This window comes from Mesitornis unicolor, unplaced genomic scaffold, assembly GCF_000695765.1.
Source record: "Mesitornis unicolor isolate BGI_N332 unplaced genomic scaffold, ASM69576v1 scaffold37772, whole genome shotgun sequence".
Taxonomy (NCBI): Eukaryota; Metazoa; Chordata; class Aves; order Mesitornithiformes; family Mesitornithidae; genus Mesitornis; species Mesitornis unicolor.
Window position 1 is genome coordinate 1 of NW_010170550.1, and position 21,337 is coordinate 21,337.

A 21,337-nucleotide genomic window follows, 5' to 3' on the forward strand; every position below is an offset into this window, starting at 1 on the left:
CCTGACGTCGGATCGGTTTTGCCTCCTCCCGCGCCGGAGTCCCATTGGCTTTCCTCCGTGCCACTCTCCCGTTGCCTTCTCTTATTGGGCGACGCGGCTGCTAAGTCCCGCCCCCTACTTCCCCGCGCCCGCGGGCTCTGCGGTGACCGCCCTGAGGCGTGGTGGCCGTTCCTGTCCCGGTGGGGCTGGGCTGGGGTTGGGGCGGACCCGGCCGGGCCCTCACTGCCGGCGGACTGGGGCTGCAGCCCTGGGAGGGGGGTGGTGCGGGCGGCGCGGCACTCTGGGTGGGCGAGAGGGAGGGAGGAAGTTTCTGCCACACTTGCTGACTCGAAACTGGGAGTTGGGTCCTAAATTACCAAGAATTTTGCTTTTACAGCGGGCAGGAATGGGGAAAGAGGGTCGGGAAAAGCTTGGTAGCTCTTGCAGAGGTATGGTGGAGGCGTCCTGTCCATCACAGGTGTCCTGCACCGCCTGGACAGGGTGACAGTCAATGGGGTTCCCTTGGTGTTAACAACATCGAGCAGACCTTGCTCAGGACGTGCAAGAGCAAGCGGGAGGCTCATTGCTGTAACACAGGGCTGTGCTTTGCATTACAAGGCACCATTACCTGTTGGCGTCCTGAGCTTTAGTGCCTAACTGTAAGGCTGACTGAATTTCTTGTTGTTTCAGTTACAGGTGGTGGCTCCCTGGGCGTGGTGTGACAACCAGAGTGTGGTCATGGCAGCCAAGGCATATAGCTCCTTTGAAGGGAGCCTTCTGCCTTCATCAGTAGATGCAGTCCTTGCTCACTCGAATGACAAGCTAAGTAGATCCTACCCCTGGGCCAGCAAGAGAAGGAAAAGTCCACTCTCTGAAATCTGCCGGCTTAGAGCATCTCTGTCTGGTGAGCACAGCATTTTGAGAGTGAGTTCAGGTGTTGTCAGATAGTTTAAGATCTTCCTCCTCCCTTCTCCCAAACCTAGAGGCTATGGTAATAAGTAGCTGCCAGAAAGCAAATGTTCAATAAGCATCTGAGTCATCAATCACTGCAGGCTGAGAGAGTTTACAGGGAACGCATTGCTGGGTAAGTGCTCTGCACTTGTACTTGTCCCTGGGCAGCCACTATTGGCTGCCATTCCACCACCCTGCCACCTTGTATCATTATCTAAACCATGACAAAGTGGAGAGTAAGACGTTGTTATACTGGATTCTATTAGGAGGGGGTGAACTTTGCAATTTACAGTGTGTCCACAGAATCACAGAACGTTAGGGATTGGAAGGGACCTCAAAAGATCATCCAGTCCAATGCCCCTGCCGGAGCAGGAACACCTAGATGAGGTTACACAGGAACGGGTGTCCAGATACGGGTCTCCCCTGTTTTGTCATGGTGAGCATATTCATATGGTATGCAGTGCATAAATGCAGAGATGTCCTTGTGATGAGTTGATCATAATTCTTCTTCCATTACTGCTAAGACTTCAAAGCTGCTTAACAGTTTTGTGAGTGCAGTGATGGCATCTGGCTGCTGATGCCACTTGCCAGGGAAACACTTTTTACAGGCAGAACCTTTGAAAATTTTAGTGCAATCATTTGGCATTGTATAGCAAAACAGTGGTGTGGGCACAGGTATTTCAGTGTCACATCTTGTGAATAGTAAATTAGCTGGCTTCTGACTAATGCAGTATTTAATAGGGGCTTGAATGCTTACTGTAATTATATTTAATAAGTTTCAAATTTACCTTGAGAGACTTCAAAACCTTTTAAATTCTGTTAAGTGAAAAATAAAAGTTAACTAGGCTGCTTGAATCTTGTGGATGCTGGCATTTTTTTCTAGCCTATGGACTGAGTTTAGTTGTTCCAATGTCTGTGACTCAAAAATATACATTTATTAGAATTGTTTCTGTTCTTTTTAGTTTCATTGATTTTATTTTTTTGTAATTTCTTTAAAAATATAGAAGCATATATTTATGTGATAGTTTCTGCAGCTGACAGCTAGGATTTTTTATTCATTCTTCTAATACTCCTGTAGCGGACTGTGATAGCTACATAGCTGATGTTTATCTTCTCACAGGGGAGAAATGGAGCTCTTACTGTTTATCTTCGCTGGCAGCTCGAAACATTTGTACCAGCAAAGTTAGTAACTCATGGGCTCAGTGGGAGTCTGCCTCTCTCTCGACTTCCATTGGGAGTTCTTCTCCTTGCTCCTTTTTGCATGCCCTCGCTGCAGAGGAATCCAGACAGCACCTCCCAACTGCTGCACGCAACCCAAACGAAGCCATCTTCACTGTGGATGTCAACACAACAGAGGTATTTGCAGTAGTAACTGCTAAACCGAGCAGGCCATAGCTGGTGCAGGGTGTATGACATCAGACAGGCTAAAATGCCCATTATTCTTACATGGATCTGCAGGCAGACAGAGCGTCCTGAAGGTATTTTGTAGTCTGCTCATGCTCATTAGTCTTCTAAAGACTGACCACATGTTTATTTCCATTGCAAGTTGTAGTTAGCAAAATATAGAAGTCAGTATCAGAAGCACATTTGTCTTGAGTCTTTTTTTCAAACAGAAAAAGGGAATAAAGAAGAATGCAGCTGTGACGTGACAAGAGGGAAGAAAGGAAAAGCAGAATGTGCTTCAGGCCTTCTGTCTGTGAAATGCCAATGCTGGGATGGGTTTGTGGTGGCACAAGGTCTCTTTATCTGCCCCAGAATATATGCCTTTTGCATCGGGAGGAAGAGAATTTCTCTGTTTCTGCCCTGAGAGTAAACATTAATGTAAAATTGAGAACTGAAAACTTTAAAGAGCTGTGCCATTTTTAGCTCGAACTGACAGTTTGGGCTTACCCATCTTGAAGACATTTAATCCTGATTCAGTCTGTAATACAGGCTTAAATATGTCAATAACTGCTGTGATTACTGTGTGCCTTCAGGTGTGGATAAAATTCTGTGGTCTGCCTGGGCTTTGCTTGCAGTTTTGCTTCCGAGTATGTAATTATTTAGATGACACAAGAAACTGGAGCGGGTAGGCAGTTAAAAGAAAGCAGGAAACCTAAAAGGAAAGCAGTGTCCCAAACTCTGTTAAACAAGGAGATGCATGGGCAAGGGATGTTCTAGAGTAAGAAGGTTTAGTGAACTGTTTTTGAAGATTTCAGAATTTAAATGAACCACTCCATTTCCACCAAGAGGAAGGGGTATTACAAGACATTAAAGCAGCAATCTGAAGAGATGATGATCTATTAACACAGCTTACAGCTTTTATTCTTTGGTTTTGGTGTGGTTTTTTTTCCCCCTTGCTTTTCTAGATCCTAGTGGCTAATGACAGAGCCTGCAAGCTGCTTGGGCGCAGTAGTCAGGAACTTATTGGCCAAAAGCTATCCCGGTTGATATCCAAATCCAGTCAAGAGGTATGGGATGCCATGGGAGAGGAGTACATAGAAACTGGTGAACATTCAGCGGTGGTTTCAGGAACTGTGGTATGTGAAATGTTCAAGCAAACATTCCCCACTGTATACAGTGTTTCTGTACGCTTTGAGTTGGGGTTTTTTGTCATTTCAATAGAATTTCCCAATATATTTAACTTTTTGGACATTTGGCAATTGTGTCACTTGTAGGACTGTTTGGTTTCGAAGTTTGTGGATGTGGGAATTCAAAGGGCAAAAGGTGGTTTGGGTAGCACCTGTGAGAGCCTTGCAGCTGCCAACATGTATGGTAATGAAGACTTGACCAAATCAGAACTTAAAGTGCATTAGATTTAAGAATTAAAAAAAATTATATTGTTTAACATGGAAAAACCCATTCTGGAAAAGTTCCAGATTTTCTGGTTGTTTAAAGTATTTTAAAAATTATATTAAATTGTGTTGTGCACATTAGAGTTATGTGTCGGTCAAATACTGTGAAATGTCTGTGCCAGAACACCCTGGTTGGTGCAAAAGAGTAGAATTGATGTTTTGCCTGTAGTGGGCTTGTTTATAAGAGAACTACATGAGAAATGTCTCAAAATTGTTTTCTTTTGTTGCTGTTGTGAGATGTCACTAGAAAATATTTGGAAAATGAGCTCCTATTCTTCCTGGTGTATTATTTTGTACTGAAATTGTCAGCATCTCGGAGCTTGATCTTTCTGAATCCTCAGTTGGATATGGGGGAAAAAAATAAATCTAAGTTTTATTTGGTAAAATCCAGAATAAAATGAAATGTCTGGTAAAGGCGCTAATTCTAAGCTACAGCCATTCCAAGCACTTTATAACAGTCTCTGTAATTCATAAACCCATTCTGTCAAGGTCACATAAAAATGCTGAAAGGCTTGATATGAACACTGCAGATTTTAAGATAAATAAACATTTTCTGATTTAAGAAGAATCTCCTCCTATAACAAAGTAAACTGCTGTTTTTGCACCTTAAAGTAAGAACTATGTTAGAAACATGGAGCATTCATTAGCACCATGGGACATCCCTTAAATAAGGCATCTCTGCAAGGCACTTCTCTGTGAATGCAAGGTATTAAATTGGCACGTTTATTATGCTGAAGGAAATGTCTTCAGTAGGCCTGAGGTTGAGAGAGAAGACACAAAAGCAGCAATGACATTTTGTGTCTGATAGTGAATTATTTGCAAACTTTTTCATCTCTATATTAAAACTGTGTTTCTTCCAATAAGAAACTAGTAAGTCATCAGGAGACTATGCTTTTCTAACAACGGTGGGGAAATAGCTTGGCTCAGTGTCAAATTCTTGTTTGAAATTCTTGCTAAATAACAACAGTCTTAGTAAATTATGACTACGTTTCTGAATCCCATGGGAAGGTGGATGTTATAGGCCGTCTCAAAGAGAAGATCCCTGTCTCGGTCTGGCTGAGGCGAATAAGAAGCAAGGACAAGCAGCGCTGTGTGGTTGTGCTGGAACCAGTGGAAAGACTTTCAGCTGCTGTTTCCTTCAGGGTTGATGTGAGTGTTTTCCTCATGATCAAAGGAGGCCACAGTTTGTGAGAGTTTATGTGCAAATGAAACGTGTCCAGAAGCCAGTAGGCACATTAGTATTTGTGAAGTCTGTGCATAGCACTGCCTGAAACCAGGACTGCACGTGCAGGACCTGTGCATATTTCTCCTGAGTGGCTCACCTTGACTTATTCAACAAGTCATGTTGAAATACACGCCTTGTCCCCCAGGGACACCTTAACTTGAACAGGGACAGTTTGGCAGGGGGTTGGTTATTCATGGCAGGGGTGCCCTTGTGAAGGGATCAGCTTGCTGAGGAAAGGTTCTGTGAGGAGCGTTGTCCCGTGCTTCTCCTCTACGGCAAAAGGCAGGCTCTCTGCATGATAGTGTCAGAGAAATGTTGTGTTATGCTGTCTCTGCTTTTACTGAGGTAGTTGTCTCCATAAAGAGACTGCAGAATGAAACTTCCTGCCATTTGCTTAGATATTTGCAGAAACTGTTGTTAAAGGATTGAGTGGACTGTGGCTAAAATGCTAAAATTAAAATAGTCCTATAAATTTTCTTCCCAAGGGAGAGATTACATCATGTGACCTCCTTTTTGCCCATCTCCATGGCTACCCAACACTGGAAGAAGTAGTTGGCCTCCCCATAAAGGACCTGATTCCTTCTGTGCAAATCCCTCCTCTAGGCAAAAAAATCCCAAAGGTATAGTATAAGCACCAGCCACGTTCTTCCATACCCTTCCTGTTTGGAACAGAGGTGCGCACTGTTTTCCCTCCTTATGTAACAGAAGAAAACCTTTTCAAAAAGAAGCACAAGTCCCCTGAAAAAGGGTGTGCTGCTTATTTATGGAGCTCTTGTCTGAATAGTTGCTAACTAGGAAGGAGACCAAGCCCTGACTTCTCACTGTGGAATCTGTCCTGGTGAAACACACTTTTCTCCAATCCTGGCTTTTTAAGAAACCCTGCTGTCTCTGTCAGCTCCCTAAAATTCCTTTGAATTCTTTAGCCAGTTTCAGTTGTGTCTGTCTGAAGAGTGAAAGTCTAAAGAATATCCAGATCTTACAAGTGCCATGAAAATGAACAGCTAGATAGTTGAAAGAAGCCTTATTAACACCTCATTTGCTGAAAAGCTGCTGCATGGACTCTCCTGGTCCTCACCATCAGGATATTCATACAGAAGTTCAACACTGGGTTCCAAATCCTTTAGAAAACCAGACTTTGTTCATTTTGATATTCACAAGATTGGTTCGTTTTACTTTTCCGGTTTCCTTTTTTCCTGAGAACATTCCTGTGTAATTTTCTATGAATACCGACATAAAACCAAAACACGTGGTTAGTTAGAGGTTTTCTGGTTTATGATTTTCTTTTTTTTTTTTTGCTTTAATTTAGAACCTCAGGATCCAGCGAGCTGTAGGCCAATCCAGAGAGGGTAATATGTTTCCTCTCAGTTTAAAGCTGCAAGTAAGCCTTCTGGAGGAGGACCAAGTGGTGATCCAGAAAGATGGTGTTCCACAGACAGAAAAAGAAGGCTCTTTCACAGGCTGTTATTACTCTGCTACAGTCGTGGTTTTCTCTACCATCAGTGGTCTTATTACTGTCCAGTCAGATGGAACCATCTGCGGCATCAAGGATAGTTTTGCTTTAACGCTCTTTGGCTATGAGAAGAAAGAACTGTTGGGAAAGGTAAGATAGGAGTTTTAATCCCTCCCAAAAGACAGCTATATCTGATGGCATAGCCATCAGAATTATAAAGTCATCTTTTACACTCATTTCTGTCACAAAACGTCTGTGTTCCATGTGTTTGGTGAGTGAGTTGTAGGATGATATGCAAATTCCCTTGCTGTAATTGCTAAATTTTGGGATGCTGAGGAGCTAGTAGGGATTTGCAGTAGCCCAAAGCAAGCTGCACATTTAAATGTTCTCTATCTGTCACGTGGATCACTTCTGCGTGGCTATCCCTGAGAACAGGGTCTGCACACACAGACTGTTAGCATTTGCCCCTGACGTGAGAGAGTCAGCTTAGCTTTATAAGGTTTCGTTCTGTGTTTTAGAACATTACGTTCCTGATCCCTGGTTTCTATAACAACATGGAGAGCAGCAGTGACTGTTTTTTGCCATTACCTCCTCTTGACGACTCCACGGGGACAGAGAGCGAGTGCGTCTTTGAAGGTGTTACTGCCTGCCATGCAACAGCCTCTGGCTGCTGTAACAAAGGTAAAATGAGCAGAGACGAGAGATTTGCCTATGAACGTGGGAACTTGCTTTGTAAAAGCAATGCAGCTCCATGCAGTTTTTAAATTGAATTTCGACTACAGCCTAAGGTGAGCAGAATTGTTCACCTGAGGTTGTGCTTCTCTCTTTGTTGCTGAGAAGATGAAACTCTATATCCAAGTTGGAAATTACTCTGTTAACAGAGAATGCTTTGTACTTAACGAGCATTTTCCTTTCCCTCCCTTCCCTGTTAAGATCTCTGAGTATTTTAAGATGTGTAAAATGTAGCTTTTGTGACAGTATTGCAGCAGAGCTGTATATACTCAGGACTAATATTTTAAGGGAAAGTTTTAATATTCTTCTGAATTGGCTCACACTGCTGGCTAATAGTCAATGTTATGTTGCTGTGGTGTTTCAGTTAGAAGGTGTCACTTATTCCTCTGATGCAGTTCACTGCATTTACAAAGAATTTATCAAAACTGTATTTCTCTGAACACAAGAGAAATAAATGGAAGCAAGGAAGCCTCATGTCTCCAAATCTGTTTTTCCAGCTATCTCTGCCCACAGCAGAGAACACAAGCAAATGCATACTTTCATCCATATCACAAGAGATCTTTTATGCTGGTTTTCCCTCCGTTGGTTGGTTGGTTTTTCCTGTTTTATTTTTCTCTTTTTGCTTAGAAATGCACATCTGCACTGAAACCAATGCACATCAGTGGAACAAAGAAGGGTTAGGAAACAGTGTGCAATTTATTAGGTAATTTTTTGATGAAGAGATGCCTGTAATCTAGGAGTAATTCAGTACTTCAATGAGGAAGCATAGTTGGCACCCAGCCTTTACTAAATGAAAGGAAATGGAATGGAAGGAAACTTATGTTTTTCTCTTTTGATCTGTTTTACTGGGAAGGAAGTTCTTGTCTTATTCTTTCTCTTAAATATGTTTAGTTTGTATACTTTTTTGTCTTGCAGTTCCATTGAGTTATATAAATGCAGTCTAAACCTTTTCATTTGAAGTGGTAGGAATGTGAAGTGTGTGTGTGTTTTGGGCTTTTTTTTTTTGTGCTGCTATTTGTATGATCAGTTTATTCCAGTCTCTGTATGGTCATTGGCATTTTTTAGGTCTCTGGACTTCAATCCAGGTAGCTAACACAGGAGGCTAATACCTGTCCAAGAGCTTTGATAGGAAGGCAAATTTTAGCAGCCCTGAAACATTCAGGTTCCTCCATGTGATGATTTCACAGGCCAAAGCAGAGTGGAGTACTCAGATTTGGACCACTTTTTAAAAAATCAAGCCTTTTATACTTAATTTCTTAGGCATAAGACAGACCAAGGCAGATCCAACATTGGTTTTAATCACTGTAGTCTCTGAAGCCTAAAGATAAAAGGTTGAGTTGGTATGGTTTTGTTTGTTTGGTACAGACAGCAGTTTCTTGGCTGCATCTTTAGCAAGCCTTCTGTCAAGAGATGAAGAGCAGAAATTGGAAAGAAGACACAAAGATGACAAGTTAATACATGATGAGACTAAACAGAAGAATGGGACCAGTTTATTTTCTACTCCCTCACCTCCTGAAGTGGCATCCACACCCACTCATAGGTAGGCATTCCATGGACTGCATATTCACTTTGAAAAATGGAGAGCTGTGGTGGCAATCACCAGCAAAAACTGTTTCTTCACTTCTGTGATGTCTGTGGGAAGGTGTAACAAGAGCCTTCCACACTTTGCTCTCTTTAGAATCTGAGCGCTATTTGCATTTCGCCTACCTTAGATTTTTGTTTATCTCTCTACAACCTACAATTGTAAGGTTACAGGAGTTCCATCTCTAAAGGGATCCAAATGCTTCACCCGAGCTAGGGAAGGTAATTGGGCTCTAGGGAAGGTAATTGGGCTCTAGGGAAGGTAATTGGGCTCTAGGGAAGGTAATTGGGCTCTATCTTTGCTAGATCAGAAACAGTAGCTGTTTCTCTCCTTCCATGGTATCCCCAAGCTGGTGTTGCAGCCATGCCAGGTTGCCTGGAATGAATTCTAAATGTTATTGCTTCCAGTGCTCAGCGTAGCTGTCACGTCATCCACTGAAACAGGGTATGGGGTTACTAAAGTCCAGCCATTTTTATTGTACCTTTCTGGGTCTTTTTGCTGTTACGAGGTTGGAAATTCTGCACAAGTACCTATGTGATGCATGTGATTTATCTGAAGTCAAATTTTAGGCCTTCCACTTTAACAATTCTAACCCTCAGAAAATCTTTACTGCCCTTTTTAACGTGTAGATCATTATAGCACAGTTCTTGCTGCTTCTCAGAGACTGGTAGTCTTACTGTTTCCTTATGCTCTCCTGGGTTTACGTCTCTCATATCATACTTGAATTGTAAGCGCTCTGCTGCATGCATTTTTTTCCTGCTCTACATTTTTATGAATAGAAATGTTTTGTAAAATACCTTGTGCTATGGGCTTCAGTGAACCATGGTGAAATTGATGGATGGAGACATCCCCTCTTTTGTTGGACAGACAGGGGATCTTCTTTTCTCAGGACTAGAAGTATCCTGCCACATGTATTGGCTTTTTGTTGTGGTAATTGATCTATGATATATATTTAGAAATGAAGCTAGAGAAGGAAGTAATCCATAGGGAAGGAGCACCATTCGAGCGTACCTGCTCTTCTTTGATCAAGATGGAATTTGTTAGGATTTTGGATGTCTGTGCCAACAGCTTTCTGTCTTTTTCTTTTAAACTTAAAAATAAAACAATTGGTGCAGGCTTTAAATAGTGACCATAGTAACTGAGAGTGGGTAGTATACAGTATGATGGTCTTATCATTATTTTGTCATCATGATATCACTAATAACTTTGAATCCTTGCAGTGAAGACAGCATTGCCACCGACAGGCTGTCAGCCCAGCATCGAGAGCCTTACCCTGAAACCTGGTGTGACAGAATAAGAGCAGTGGAACGGTGTACAACAGTGGAAACTGCAGGATCAAATAATTCTCCAGAGATGCTCTCTGAAAAGCTCTCTTCCACATCATCTGATTCAGGACAGTTGGATTTAGGTCAGAAGATGAAGATTTCTGTAAAAAGCAGTGATAATGCAGTACCTGGTGCATCTGAGACTCAGAATGCCAGTGAGACGAGTATGTTGCCTAACCAATTACAAGTTCACCATCAAGACCTCAGGCAAGTAAATTGGCAGCAGGTCTGTAGGTCACCGTATGAAGTGCTGAAGCGGCAGCACTCCACTGATGCCTGGGGCCAAGCTTCTTCAGTAAATGGTGCCTGGTCACCTGTTTGTTCTAGGCCAGAAGACAATCTAGATACAGCATCCTACGGGGAGATGAAGCCACCCTCTGATGTTACCTGTCACTCACCTGCAACACCAACAGTAGATGAGCTGTGGTCTGGAACAACCCCAGACTCTAGACAAAACTTTCAAAGCCCCACAGTTACAGGGCAGTTGTCAAAACCAAACTTGGTGTGTGATGCAAACCATTCCAGCCTCAAGCACATTGTCATTGAAAACTGTCTGCTAAATGGCGCTTCACCCTTCTGTGCAAATGGAAGAGATGCTATTCTTGATGTTTGCTCGGGAAATAAAATGAGCTGCAGTGCTTCTGCACCACAGCTTGCCACAACCTCTGAAGATGTTAAAGAATCAGACACTGAGCTGAACTGTATTTGCTCTGGTCTTGAGGTGCTGAGTCTGAATCTTGGTGTCAAGGGAAACTCAGACAATTATTCAGGTATTACTGCAGCTCTTGTAGGAGCATACTTCTCTAAGGCTGTAGACTATGTGCCAACTCGGAAAAACAGTGCTCTTTCAACTGGGCAAAAAAATCAACTGCTGAATGATATTGCCATAGAAGATGGTTCTGGGTGGCTGGCCTCTCAAAGGCATTTAGAAAGCTTGGAAGAATCCTCCAAAGCATTTCTTGGGAAGCCTGAAACTCTTACAGAGACTGTGGGGGACAATGTCGACAAAAACCTGAAAAGCAAAGGTAGCCCCGAAGAAGACTGTCAGTTGCATAGGGAGCAAAATATGGAGATAAAAATAACATCGACCCCAGTGAAACAAGAAGGAAGGCTGAATCCTCCAGCTCCTTTGACCTTGGAGATTCTGGAAGGCAGCTACACTGGGAATTGTTGTCACAGAGATGGTTCACAATTAAGTAAGTTAAACGAATTTCTCTCCTTCCCAAAACTCATATCGGGATGCTCTTTTTCACCCATGATTTCACAGAAGGCAGACCCGGTTAGAAGCTCACAGTGGAGAGGACGGAAGAAGCTCTCGCATCTAGGAGAAGTGGAATAGGAGAAGTGGTATAGGAAAAGCAGGTGGTATAAAATACAAAGTTACTAACAAGTTAATCCAGACTGAATAGTCAGAAATATTCTTAAAGCACAATTATAAGATTTCAACCTGATAACTTCTTCTGAATAGAAAATATAAACTCCATTGTAAAACTTGTATTTAAATTGTGTAATGGAATGTGTTTTGTTCACTTCTTCAGCTGAATTCTGTGGCTTGTTTTATTAAATCCCCATTTTTCCATAATTTAGAATAACAGTGTGAAATTAACAATCACAATTGGACACTGACAGCAGTTTCTGCCAGGGGGTGGGCACAATAGAGGTAGCCACCAAGTGTCTCCAGAATAGCTGTGCTTTTGTCAGCCCCTCTGATGTTTCCTTACTGAGCAGGTGTTCCCAGAATAAGTAATGGAGGAATTAACTTTAAGAGCTCCAAAGTTTGTCCTGAAATGCCTGTGGTCTCATTCAGCACTAAAGTTTCATTCTGCTGTTTTAACTTTCTCCCCTGTTTCTACAGGTATATTCTTTGAAGTGAAATGTGTAGAACTGCAAGATCCTGCCATGCTTTTCTGTGTCTGGGTGGTGAAAGACCTCCTACAGAGCCAGAAGGAAGCTGCAGCAAAGGCTCAGTTTTTGCTCTCCAGTCTGGCAAGCTCTGCCCAGTCTGTTGCAGATCTTTCTACACAAAGTCTTGGAGAAGTAAGAAATTATACTATTGTATAATACTGAGCATTTTTCTCCTTGTTTGACTGTTTAGCTGAAGCTAAAGTCAAAAAGTTTTTCAAATTAAAATGATGTGAGGTGGTGTGTGGATATTGCTGTTTCTTTGTTTCCCTATTTTGATGTCAAAAGAAATGTTTCTTTGCTGTAAAAAGGACACATTGCTACAGTGGTACATTTGTAACAGTTCTGGTAGTGTGCCTTTGGCTTAGTTCCAGCCTGACCAATGAGACAGAACCTAATTTTAAATTTGTTCTGGGGCTGGTTTAACTACATCTACAATACAGGTTTGCACCAGTGTGGTGACATTAATTTTTAAACCAATGTAACCACACTGGCACCAAAGACACAACATTATTAAACAAGGAAACACTAGGCTGAGAACTTTAATTGACTGATTTGTGTCAACAAAAGAAAACTGGTTTCTAGCTGCCTCTCAAGAGGCTGCATTCAAGGTGACGTAAAGAAAGCTAACACCACATAGCTGAACAGTAGGAACAAGTCAGTGCTGTAGGACTCGAACATAGAGCTGCTCAGGCCTGTTTTTTTTGGTAGTGGGATGTAAAACCAACAGTACTTTGACCAAAGCTGTAGAGGAAAAGCATTATCTTTGATCAATTGAAATAGGTACTGGTGATCTTCTAGATCCTTTGAATAAGTATATGCATTTCCTAGATCTTTGCACAGCTGGATTTTATGATGACCTTAACAGAGAAGTATATATGTACTTAGATATCGCATGTGTAACGTGCATAGTAGTGACAGCTCCAAACTCCAGGAGACTCCAAGGAGCTGCTGTTTATTGAAATGTGCTGCAGATCAGACAGGGAATTTCCCTCCCCTGCCTCGCCTTTAATCAGTTTACTGAGATACTTTAATCAGTATCTCCCAGAGCTGGGAGAAAAAGCAGATATTTGAGTGAAAAGCTTGGCTCTTGGCAAAACTTGCTATTTGGAATATTTTTTGAGACCTTTGAGACCTAAGTAATAAGATGGCTCTTGTTTTTCTTTCAGAAAATCATCTTCCATGCATGTGTATGTCAAAACATAAGCAGTTCTGATCATTTCATGTATAACTCCAAATGTCACTATTGAAAACAAATGCCCCCTGTGAGATTTGTTGTGTTTCCTCTCAGTATGGAATAGTGTGTACACCAAAGATGTTCTGTTACCATGCATTTTAGATCCTGTCTTTGGTGGAGAAACCAAGTAACTGCTGAAACAAACAACCCCCAAGCTCTATCCTCAGAGCAAGAAAAACTTCTGTTGTGTTTGATTTCTCGTGCAGTGTTGCAGGCTATAATATGAAGGCATGCGACGTTTCTTTACCAGGGATTTTACTGGAGTGTTAAAATTTGGGAGGGTATGCCTCAGACTTGTTTACTCTCCGTGTCTGCTAAGAGACCCGTCTACAGAACTAATATGCTAACTTACCAGAAATGTGGTAAACCCTGGTAATTTACTGTTTCTTATTTACTAACTCTTTTAGGTTTCTGTGGCAAATAGAGATTGCCAAATTTATAGACAGGACTTAAACCAGCACCTTTTTAGTTCTATCTATCTGGAATACACTTGGAAAAATTACAGCACTGAAAGCAACCTACCTTTTATTCATCAAATACAATTATCATTTGGAGATAGACCACAATGGATTAATTTTCTTACTTGCACAGACAATTTTGTGTGAGCATCTAAGGTATATATACTTCTGGGTTTTTTTACCTTTCCCTGAATTAAGCAGTATTTGTAGCTGCTGAGAGCTGACTGTTGACTTGTCTCTTATGGTGATGGTTACATCAACATTCAGTTCTTGCTGTGAAAAATAAAGATACTGCCTTTTAGGCATTCTTGCAGATGTGCACTTTCTTTTCAGTATTTACTTCATTTTATAATCATGATTCTGTGGCTTGCTCATTTTTTTTCTTGCCTTTATTTTTCTTTCCTATCTGTACCTAGGCCATCAGATCAACTTCACTTTTTGAGAATTCCCGAAGAGCTGAAGAGCTGGAAAGGTTAAGGGCATGTGAGGGAGAATACGCAGAGAATTACAGCACACTCAGTCTTATTGGCAAAGGATCTTTTGGCTTTGTCTGGACTGCCAGGAGCAAGAAAGCTCACCAGGAGGTTAAATATTTCTTTTAGATTTCATTTCAATAATTATCTAGGATGAAAACTGAAAGGTTAGAGTGTTCATATTCTGTCAGTGCTACGCTACTAGAAGGTGCTATTTGGTAGTTTGGCGTTTTCTGTTGTTTAAAGAGAAATCTGAAATCACTAATCTTATGGAAACAGGACAGCAAAATGTTTGTGTTGATGTAATATGTGAATGTTACCCAGGACGACAAGCGCAGAACAAGACTGACCTGTTGAAAGGATTAAACTTTAAAGAATTCCAGGTTTTAGTCTTCCATTACTAAAGAGAATGGCAAAATTCAAAGTCTTTATTGTGCCAAGACTCAAGAATGCAGAGTAGACCTGTTGAGGGTATGAAACCCTTCTCTTTATCAACAGAAGTATTTTGGGGGTTGAGAGGCAAGCTCAGGTTTTTCTCTGCATGGATGGTGAGTGCTTATTTCCCTCCATGGACCCCTATGCCAGAGGTCACCACTGCTGTAACGGGGTTGACAGGAGAGTGGACCTGTCAAAGCCTTTGGAATTCAGAGCATAAATAAAAATAAAATTAATATATTCCATTTCCATGCATTGTTTGGCTTCTAGGACTAAATTAGTTTAAATATGTTTAAAGATACTATAAATTATGCACATTGGGTTACTTTGGTCCTTCTAGTAATATGATTCATTAATGTTTTTCCCTGGAAATTAACTTACCAAACACTTAAAGCCACGCTTTTGCAGATGATGCTGAATGCTGTTGTCTGTGCAGGTTGTCGTAAAGTTCATCTGGAAGGAGAGGGTGCTTGAGGACTGCTGGGTGGATGATCCAGGTCTGGGGAGAGTTACTCAAGAAATCGCAATCCTGCTGAAGCTGCAGCACCCCAGTATCATTAAGGTACAGCAGACTTGGCATGAATGCAGTTTGAACTGCATCAGATGGTTCCTTTGAATACTTGGTGTCTCAGGTTCCTCTTCAGGAGTGAGGAAGTGTCTTGTATTAAATCTGCCTTTTCAGGAAAGAAAGGAACCTCTCTATCCTGCTTTGTTTTGGAGAGTATGAAGCAGGCTATCACTTGCTTCAACACTTTTATCCCAAATAATTGCCGTAAACACAGATCTGAAGGTGTGACTCAACAGAAAAAAAGCCTGTACATTATTTCAAGATGATACGATGCATATCACATCTGAACATGTACTACTTCAGCAAATAATCTGGATACATATCTTGATTTTTTCTCTTTGTTTTGGTTGTCGGGTTTCTTTTTCTCCCCAGAGAGAGAAATCCTCTTGATTTTAATTCTGCTCTCAGTTTTAATTATGCTCTCTTTTCAAGAAACATTTGTGCTCAGTGAAATGAGACTTCAAAGAGTATAATATACGTTGATTAGATCTCCAAGAGGAGAGCAGTGTTTGTTGTTTAAAAAAAAAAGGCAGTCTGAGGATGAAGCACATGATTAAAAAGGTCTGTTATTTATAGGTGCTGGATGTATTTGAAAATGAACACTTCTTCCAGCTGGTGATGGAGAAGCATGGATCTGGTCTGGATCTCTTTACATTCATTGATAATCATCCCAACTTGGATGAGCCATTAGCAAGCTATATATTCAGACAGGTGAGAGCTGGGAGTGTACAGTTGCTACACGCAGGTGAGCTTTGGTTACAGAAGAAGCAGGACCCTATTTCACTCAGACTAATCACTGGCTAATCAGCAGATGTGCTGAATCAGAGTCACGCTCAGTACCTATAGAACTTCTCTTTATTATGCTGGAGGGCTGATTTCTGACTGAAGCCAACTGAAATTCTACCTGCAGAAACCTTTTTAAGGTTTACTTAGAAACCTGTAGCAAAGAAGCCTTTACAGGACCCTACTTTGCATAAGGATTTCCTACAGAGCTGTCACCTCTTGGTGCACACCCCCTGTCACCAACTGCCCACTGCAGTCACATTTCCTCTGTGGGAGGAGGAATGCACAGGGAGGCTGCCTCAAGCCTCTAAAAGGCACTCTTTCACTTTGATCAATGCTTGGTTTAGAGTGATTGCAGGGGTAAAGGGCTCTCCTCTCTTTAAGGAATTTAAGATCAAAATATTCTTAGATTTTAATGTGGCATAATGCAAAACAACTCAAGGTAGCTTACTGTGAGTCAGGAGCTTGCCTGAGCGCTGAGTTGTCCTTTGTTCATTGAGTTAATCACAACAGCAGTCCCCAAGTAATTCCCCCTCACAGGTTTTGGAGTAAATTCTTTGCTCAAAGGTATTCAAGAATTACTTTGCACGCAGTAACCCACCGCTGAGTCCACACTCCTGTGCCTGGGGTGCAGATGGACGGCAGTAGCCCATGTGATGCCCTTGCTCAGCGCTTGCTGTGCAGTCTGCGTTCACAAACTGCAACCTTGAGTTTGGCTGGGTGCTTTGTTACTTCAGACCTGTACAGTATTTCTCTGCAGAGGGAGCTTTGTATTATAAATAGAAACTTTTCTCCCTCAGCCATCTGCTTTTCTTGCTCAAATGTATTGTGGTAGGGATAACGATTGTCTCCAAGGTGATCTAATTCTGATGCTATTCTTAATTATGGCACCATAGCATGAATCGTGCAGAAAGAAGAATGGGATTTAGGAGTGACTATATTATTGTTTATACCAAACTTCACTCTTAAATGCTTTGTCATCCTGCAGTATCGGAGACATGCAGTAATATCCTTCTGGCAAAATCAAAGAACCCTCTAAATGAAGCTAGGATAAAAATAGAGTAACCTGCAGGATTGTAACAGTAAGCTCTGATGCTTCTAACCAAAAAACAAGCAGATCGTGACTACAGCGTGCCACCCTCCTGCACATTTGTGAGAGAAAAGCAAGCAAAGGCTTTTTAAGTCTCTCTCCCAAGAGCATTGTAACACCCACTGCAGCAATGCTGACAGGCATGCCTGAATTCCTTTCCAGCCACCAAAATTAGGATCTATATCTTGTTTTATAGTGTCAAAACAAGCCAAAATGTGGCTATCAGAACTCTGTGATGCCACATAGACTATCCAGCAGGACACTCTTGTGTAGTAACACATAGTTCTTTCCTCCTCTTTCAGCTCGTATCAGCTGTTGGGTACCTCCACTGTAGAAACATCCTTCACAGAGACATCAAGGATGAAAACATTGTAATTGCTGAAGATTTCACAATTAAATTAGTGGACTTTGGTTCAGCTGCCTACCTAGAACCTGGCAAATTGTTTTATACCTTCTGTGGGACAATTGAATACTGCTCACCAGAAGTGCTGTCTGGCAAACCGTACGTCACCCTCCGAAAAGTATTTTTTGTGTCTGTCTCACCAAAAAAATGTGCATGCAGGACTGGAATAGAGAAGCCAAACTGCTTTGCCATTGGTACTCTGCTAGAGTATCAAACCACAGAAAACTGCGGTGCGATTTAGGGCACTGCAGTGACAGAAATTACTTGCAAAGGTTTGAATGCATATAAAGTAGGGCACTGCAGTGACAGAAATTACTGGTAAAGGCTTGAATCTGTACGAAGTTGTTCCTGACTAAGCCTGTTGACGGGCTTTCTTATTCTGGTCAGATGTTTTGCAAAGCCTTGCACTAATGTCTAACGTACTGCAGAGCCGAGTTCCAGCCTATGATTTTAATTTCCAGCCTGGTAGAGGAGTCTGGATGAGTCATTTTGTGACCTGGATGTGTCCTTTTTTCCTTAATCTTTCACACATCGGCTTGCTAACTTTCTCTTCATACGTGCCCATGAACACACTGATTTCTCTCTGCAAAAAGCTGCTCTTTTAGAGAGGTGGTAGAAGCAAATAATGCTGTACAGCATCTGCCCTTACCATGACTGGGTTCTGCACTTCCCCCACTCTCATCTCATCTGTTCCCTTCTTTCTTACTTGCTTCCCTATGTGAATTTTGCAGTTGACCATTGTTCATCTCCCTGTTGATTTTATGCTCCTCTGGACTCAAGGGTCCTTCCCTTGCAGCTTGTCTTGCTGCTGTCTTGGATGTGCTGTCCAAACCTTAGCTCTCTTCTCCCTGTTCTCTCCTTCTCTGAGTGCTGTCTGCCTGGAGGCTGGCAGTCTCATACCCGCTCCTGGCGGGAAGCCTTACCACCACGGTGGTAAACATTAACTGTAGTGCAAGTATGTGACCTTGCTCTCCTTTCACAGCTGTTTCTGTGGGCCCTTCGGGCAGCTCCTCCTAACGGGTTGAGAGGGAAGAAGCTGTACAAGAAGGAGAGGAAATCCCTGCTGGGAACTAGAGGGAAGCTGAAGCAGCACTGCCATGGGAATTCAGCTTCTTATTGTGTGAAGAAACTGTCCCTTTTTCTCAGCTGGAATCTAGATAGTTAATATTTATTTCCAAATAACTTTTGTTCGGAAAGGGATGAGAGGAGGCAAATGATATTCCACTGAAGTGTCTGAACTTCCACTTAAATACTTACTTGAGGGTTTTGCCTTATGGTGCAAAAGGAGGAGGCTAAAGTTCTCTTGCCACCAGCTTACACACGTGGAAGTCTAGGTGCATGTTCTACGTAGTCATCAACTGAAGCTGGTTGGCCATTATTTGGTTGCTTTTCCTTCATGGAAAGGATAATTCAGACTTCTCAAATACACATGAGAACCTTATTAAAATTCTCACAAGCTTCCTATGTTAACAATCAGACATAAAGGCTATCAGTTGCCTTTGTACTTTCTTTAGCATGCAATTACATATCTGCAACCTGAGTTTATGCACATTTATCTCCGCATAGGTACCACGGCCCTGAGCTGGAGATGTGGGCACTCGGTGTCACCCTTTACACCCTAGTATTTGGAGACAATCCCTTCTGTGAGCTGGAGGAGACCATGGCAGCTGTCCTGGATCCTCCTCAGCCCGTGTCAAAAGGTGAATTTTTCCCATTTGCTTTTCTAAAGGAGTAAATCCCTTGGTATAGTATAAGCAGCACTTATTCTCCCATAATAAAGAGGAAAACTGGGAAAATGCTTCAAAATGTGCTCTGCAAAGATTTTAAAAACTGCTCACTGAAGCAGAGCTGTCTGAAGTGTCCTTTTCAGGTAAGTTCTGCAGTGCTTCGTGCCTGTGATAAATACAACTACCTGCTGTATGTTTTATTAGTTTCTAATTCCAGGCCTCCCATTTATTATGATGACTCCATGTATCAGCTTGTCGAGCTTTCAGAGGTTTATACCAAAGAAAACCAGAACAAATAATGCCTGATGGGAAGACTGTCCAGCAGATAACTTTAAGATCATAATGGCACTCATGTAACTCTAATGCAAGTTTTACCCCGCTTGAACCATTGCCAGTCAATGCCATGTCACTTCAGGAATGGATGATAACGTGTTGATTTATAATCTCTGCATGAATTGGATAGCTTGACTTCACAGGGAAAAGACATTGGCCTTGTTTTCTGCTGGAGGTACAGAAAACCAATTGCATGTCAGGCTAAAGAAATCTTCATCCAGAAGTTCTCTGGGCTCCTTGGGAGCGCTGTGGTTTTGAGGCTGCAGGGTGCTGAATTCTGGCAGCTTTCCCTGAACCCTGAGTGCACCTTTGGGCACAGCCAAAACACGGGGTGGCTGCAGGACAAGACTGGGAACAGTGGGCCAGGGTTGCCTCTGTGGCATTTGTTTCTACTTCTGTCCTCCTTGGGGTCATAACTGTGCTCTCTGGTCTCTGATTTCACAACCTGGGAATCACGGCTCAGTCCCAGAGCCGAGTACACGTGACTAAGGCTGTGGTAGAACGGTACTGCCCAAGGGATTAAAGGGGAGGATTTGTCATTACAGTCTGCATTCTTTGAATAGAAACCGTACCTTGCATTCCCAGCGTGCCTGAAATCCAGCCTGGGCCGTTCCTCCTACTGCTGTCTCTCCCCAGGTCTCATGGATCTGTTGGCGGGGCTTTTGCATCCTGTCCCAGAGCAGCGCATGACTCTGGCCGCGTTAGCAGAGGATCCTTGGCTGAAGCAGCCTGTCAACCTGGGTGCTTATGCCTGGGAAGAGGTGTACGTCTCTGCTGAGACCGGCAAGGCATCGTTCTGAAGGCTTCTCCTCCTCCCGGCACCCACCAAGCACCCAGGAATGCTTTATGGGAGAAGACGAAGCTGCGGTTAGCAGGAGCCTTCTCATCAGGTCGCCTGCTGCCAGGGCTGGGGGCTGTGATACAGCAGCCGTCCCCCCCACAGCACCACCACTCCCCGTGGAGCCGTGACTGCAGGACTTGCGCTGTTGCCCAAGAACCAACAGGAATTAATTGTAAGCGCTTCTCTCCCATAGAAACGCTGCTGCTGCTGCTCTTCTGTAGAAAGAGCTGGGGGTCAGCACCGCGCTGTGCAGGATTCCTCAAGAAAAGCTTCTCGCTACGAAGCGTATATAATTATTCTTATGCAGGATGTGTTTTAAAGCTGAGAGGCAGAGATTTTAAGGTCTTGTTGAAATTGTTTATAACTCAGAATATATTCTTATTGGCTGGTTTTACTTTTTCTAGGTAGTTTCTTTCTGCAAAGCGAACGAATAAACACCTTTGCCTTGGTTGACTGTCTCCTCTGCGTGTTGATTGGGGTTTGTGTGCACAAAGCAGCCTCACAAACAGAATTCCATTATTCCGTTTCCTCTTTTTTGTTTTTTGTCAGTCTTCTCTACATCCAGGAAAATAGTTCTTGATTTTGGTGAGACAGACATGGGAAAGAAAATCTAGATTAAATGAAGATAATTTTAACCAGTTAAAAATATGGAGGCATGGGTAACAAGACCAATTCAATGTACAGCTTGGCCAGTCAGACTTCTCGGAAGCAAGTGATGGGAAATGCAGCCGTTCTCATGCCTGCTTCTGTCAGACCATCTCAGGGGTGAAGCAGCAGGACTTGCTTGGATAATTGACTCCCTAAAATATTAAGGATCAGCTCTCTGAATCCAGCTTTTGACTCTGTTACCTCCAGGCAAACACATAATGATTTGACTTAGGGTAAAACGTTTCCCTGTGGCTGAACTGCGGCTCTGAGCCAGGGCTGCCCTCCCGGCTTTGGGAGAGCCCTTCTTTTCCCAGCAGGGTCGAGGAGGGCTCCCCTGGCAGCTTCGCCACCGCCGCTCTCC

At 42.6% G+C, this 21,337-nt stretch overlaps 1 protein-coding gene across 1 annotated transcript; it reads left to right on the top strand.

Annotated features, from left to right (window-relative positions):
• The first annotated feature begins 717 nt into the window (after positions 1 to 717).
• On the top strand, positions 718 to 20,287 carry PASK (PAS domain containing serine/threonine kinase). Its single transcript, XM_010179725.1, has 17 exons — positions 718 to 883; positions 1,200 to 1,202; positions 2,051 to 2,286; positions 3,279 to 3,449; positions 4,773 to 4,913; positions 5,475 to 5,609; positions 6,296 to 6,589; positions 6,958 to 7,061; positions 8,541 to 8,711; positions 10,406 to 11,274; positions 11,934 to 12,115; positions 14,092 to 14,259; positions 15,020 to 15,145; positions 15,728 to 15,862; positions 17,327 to 17,526; positions 18,994 to 19,127; positions 20,124 to 20,287. The coding sequence occupies exons 1-17, from the start codon at positions 718 to 720 to the stop codon at positions 20,285 to 20,287; spliced, it is 3,399 nt and encodes a 1,132-aa protein (XP_010178027.1).
• Positions 20,288 to 21,337: the final 1,050 nt, after the last annotated feature.

Excerpts from the sequence above, each read along its gene's own strand:
- PASK (XM_010179725.1), top strand. The coding sequence starts at position 718 with ATGGCAGCCAAGGCATATAGCTCCTTTGAAGGGAGCCTTCTGCCTTCA. Across the intron at positions 8,712-10,405 it reads GCATCCACACCCACTCATAG|GCCAGAAGACAATCTAGATA; the intron begins GTAGGCATTCCA and ends TGTTTGTTCTAG. Across the intron at positions 17,527-18,993 it reads GAAGTGCTGTCTGGCAAACC|GTACCACGGCCCTGAGCTGG; the intron begins GTACGTCACCCT and ends ATCTCCGCATAG.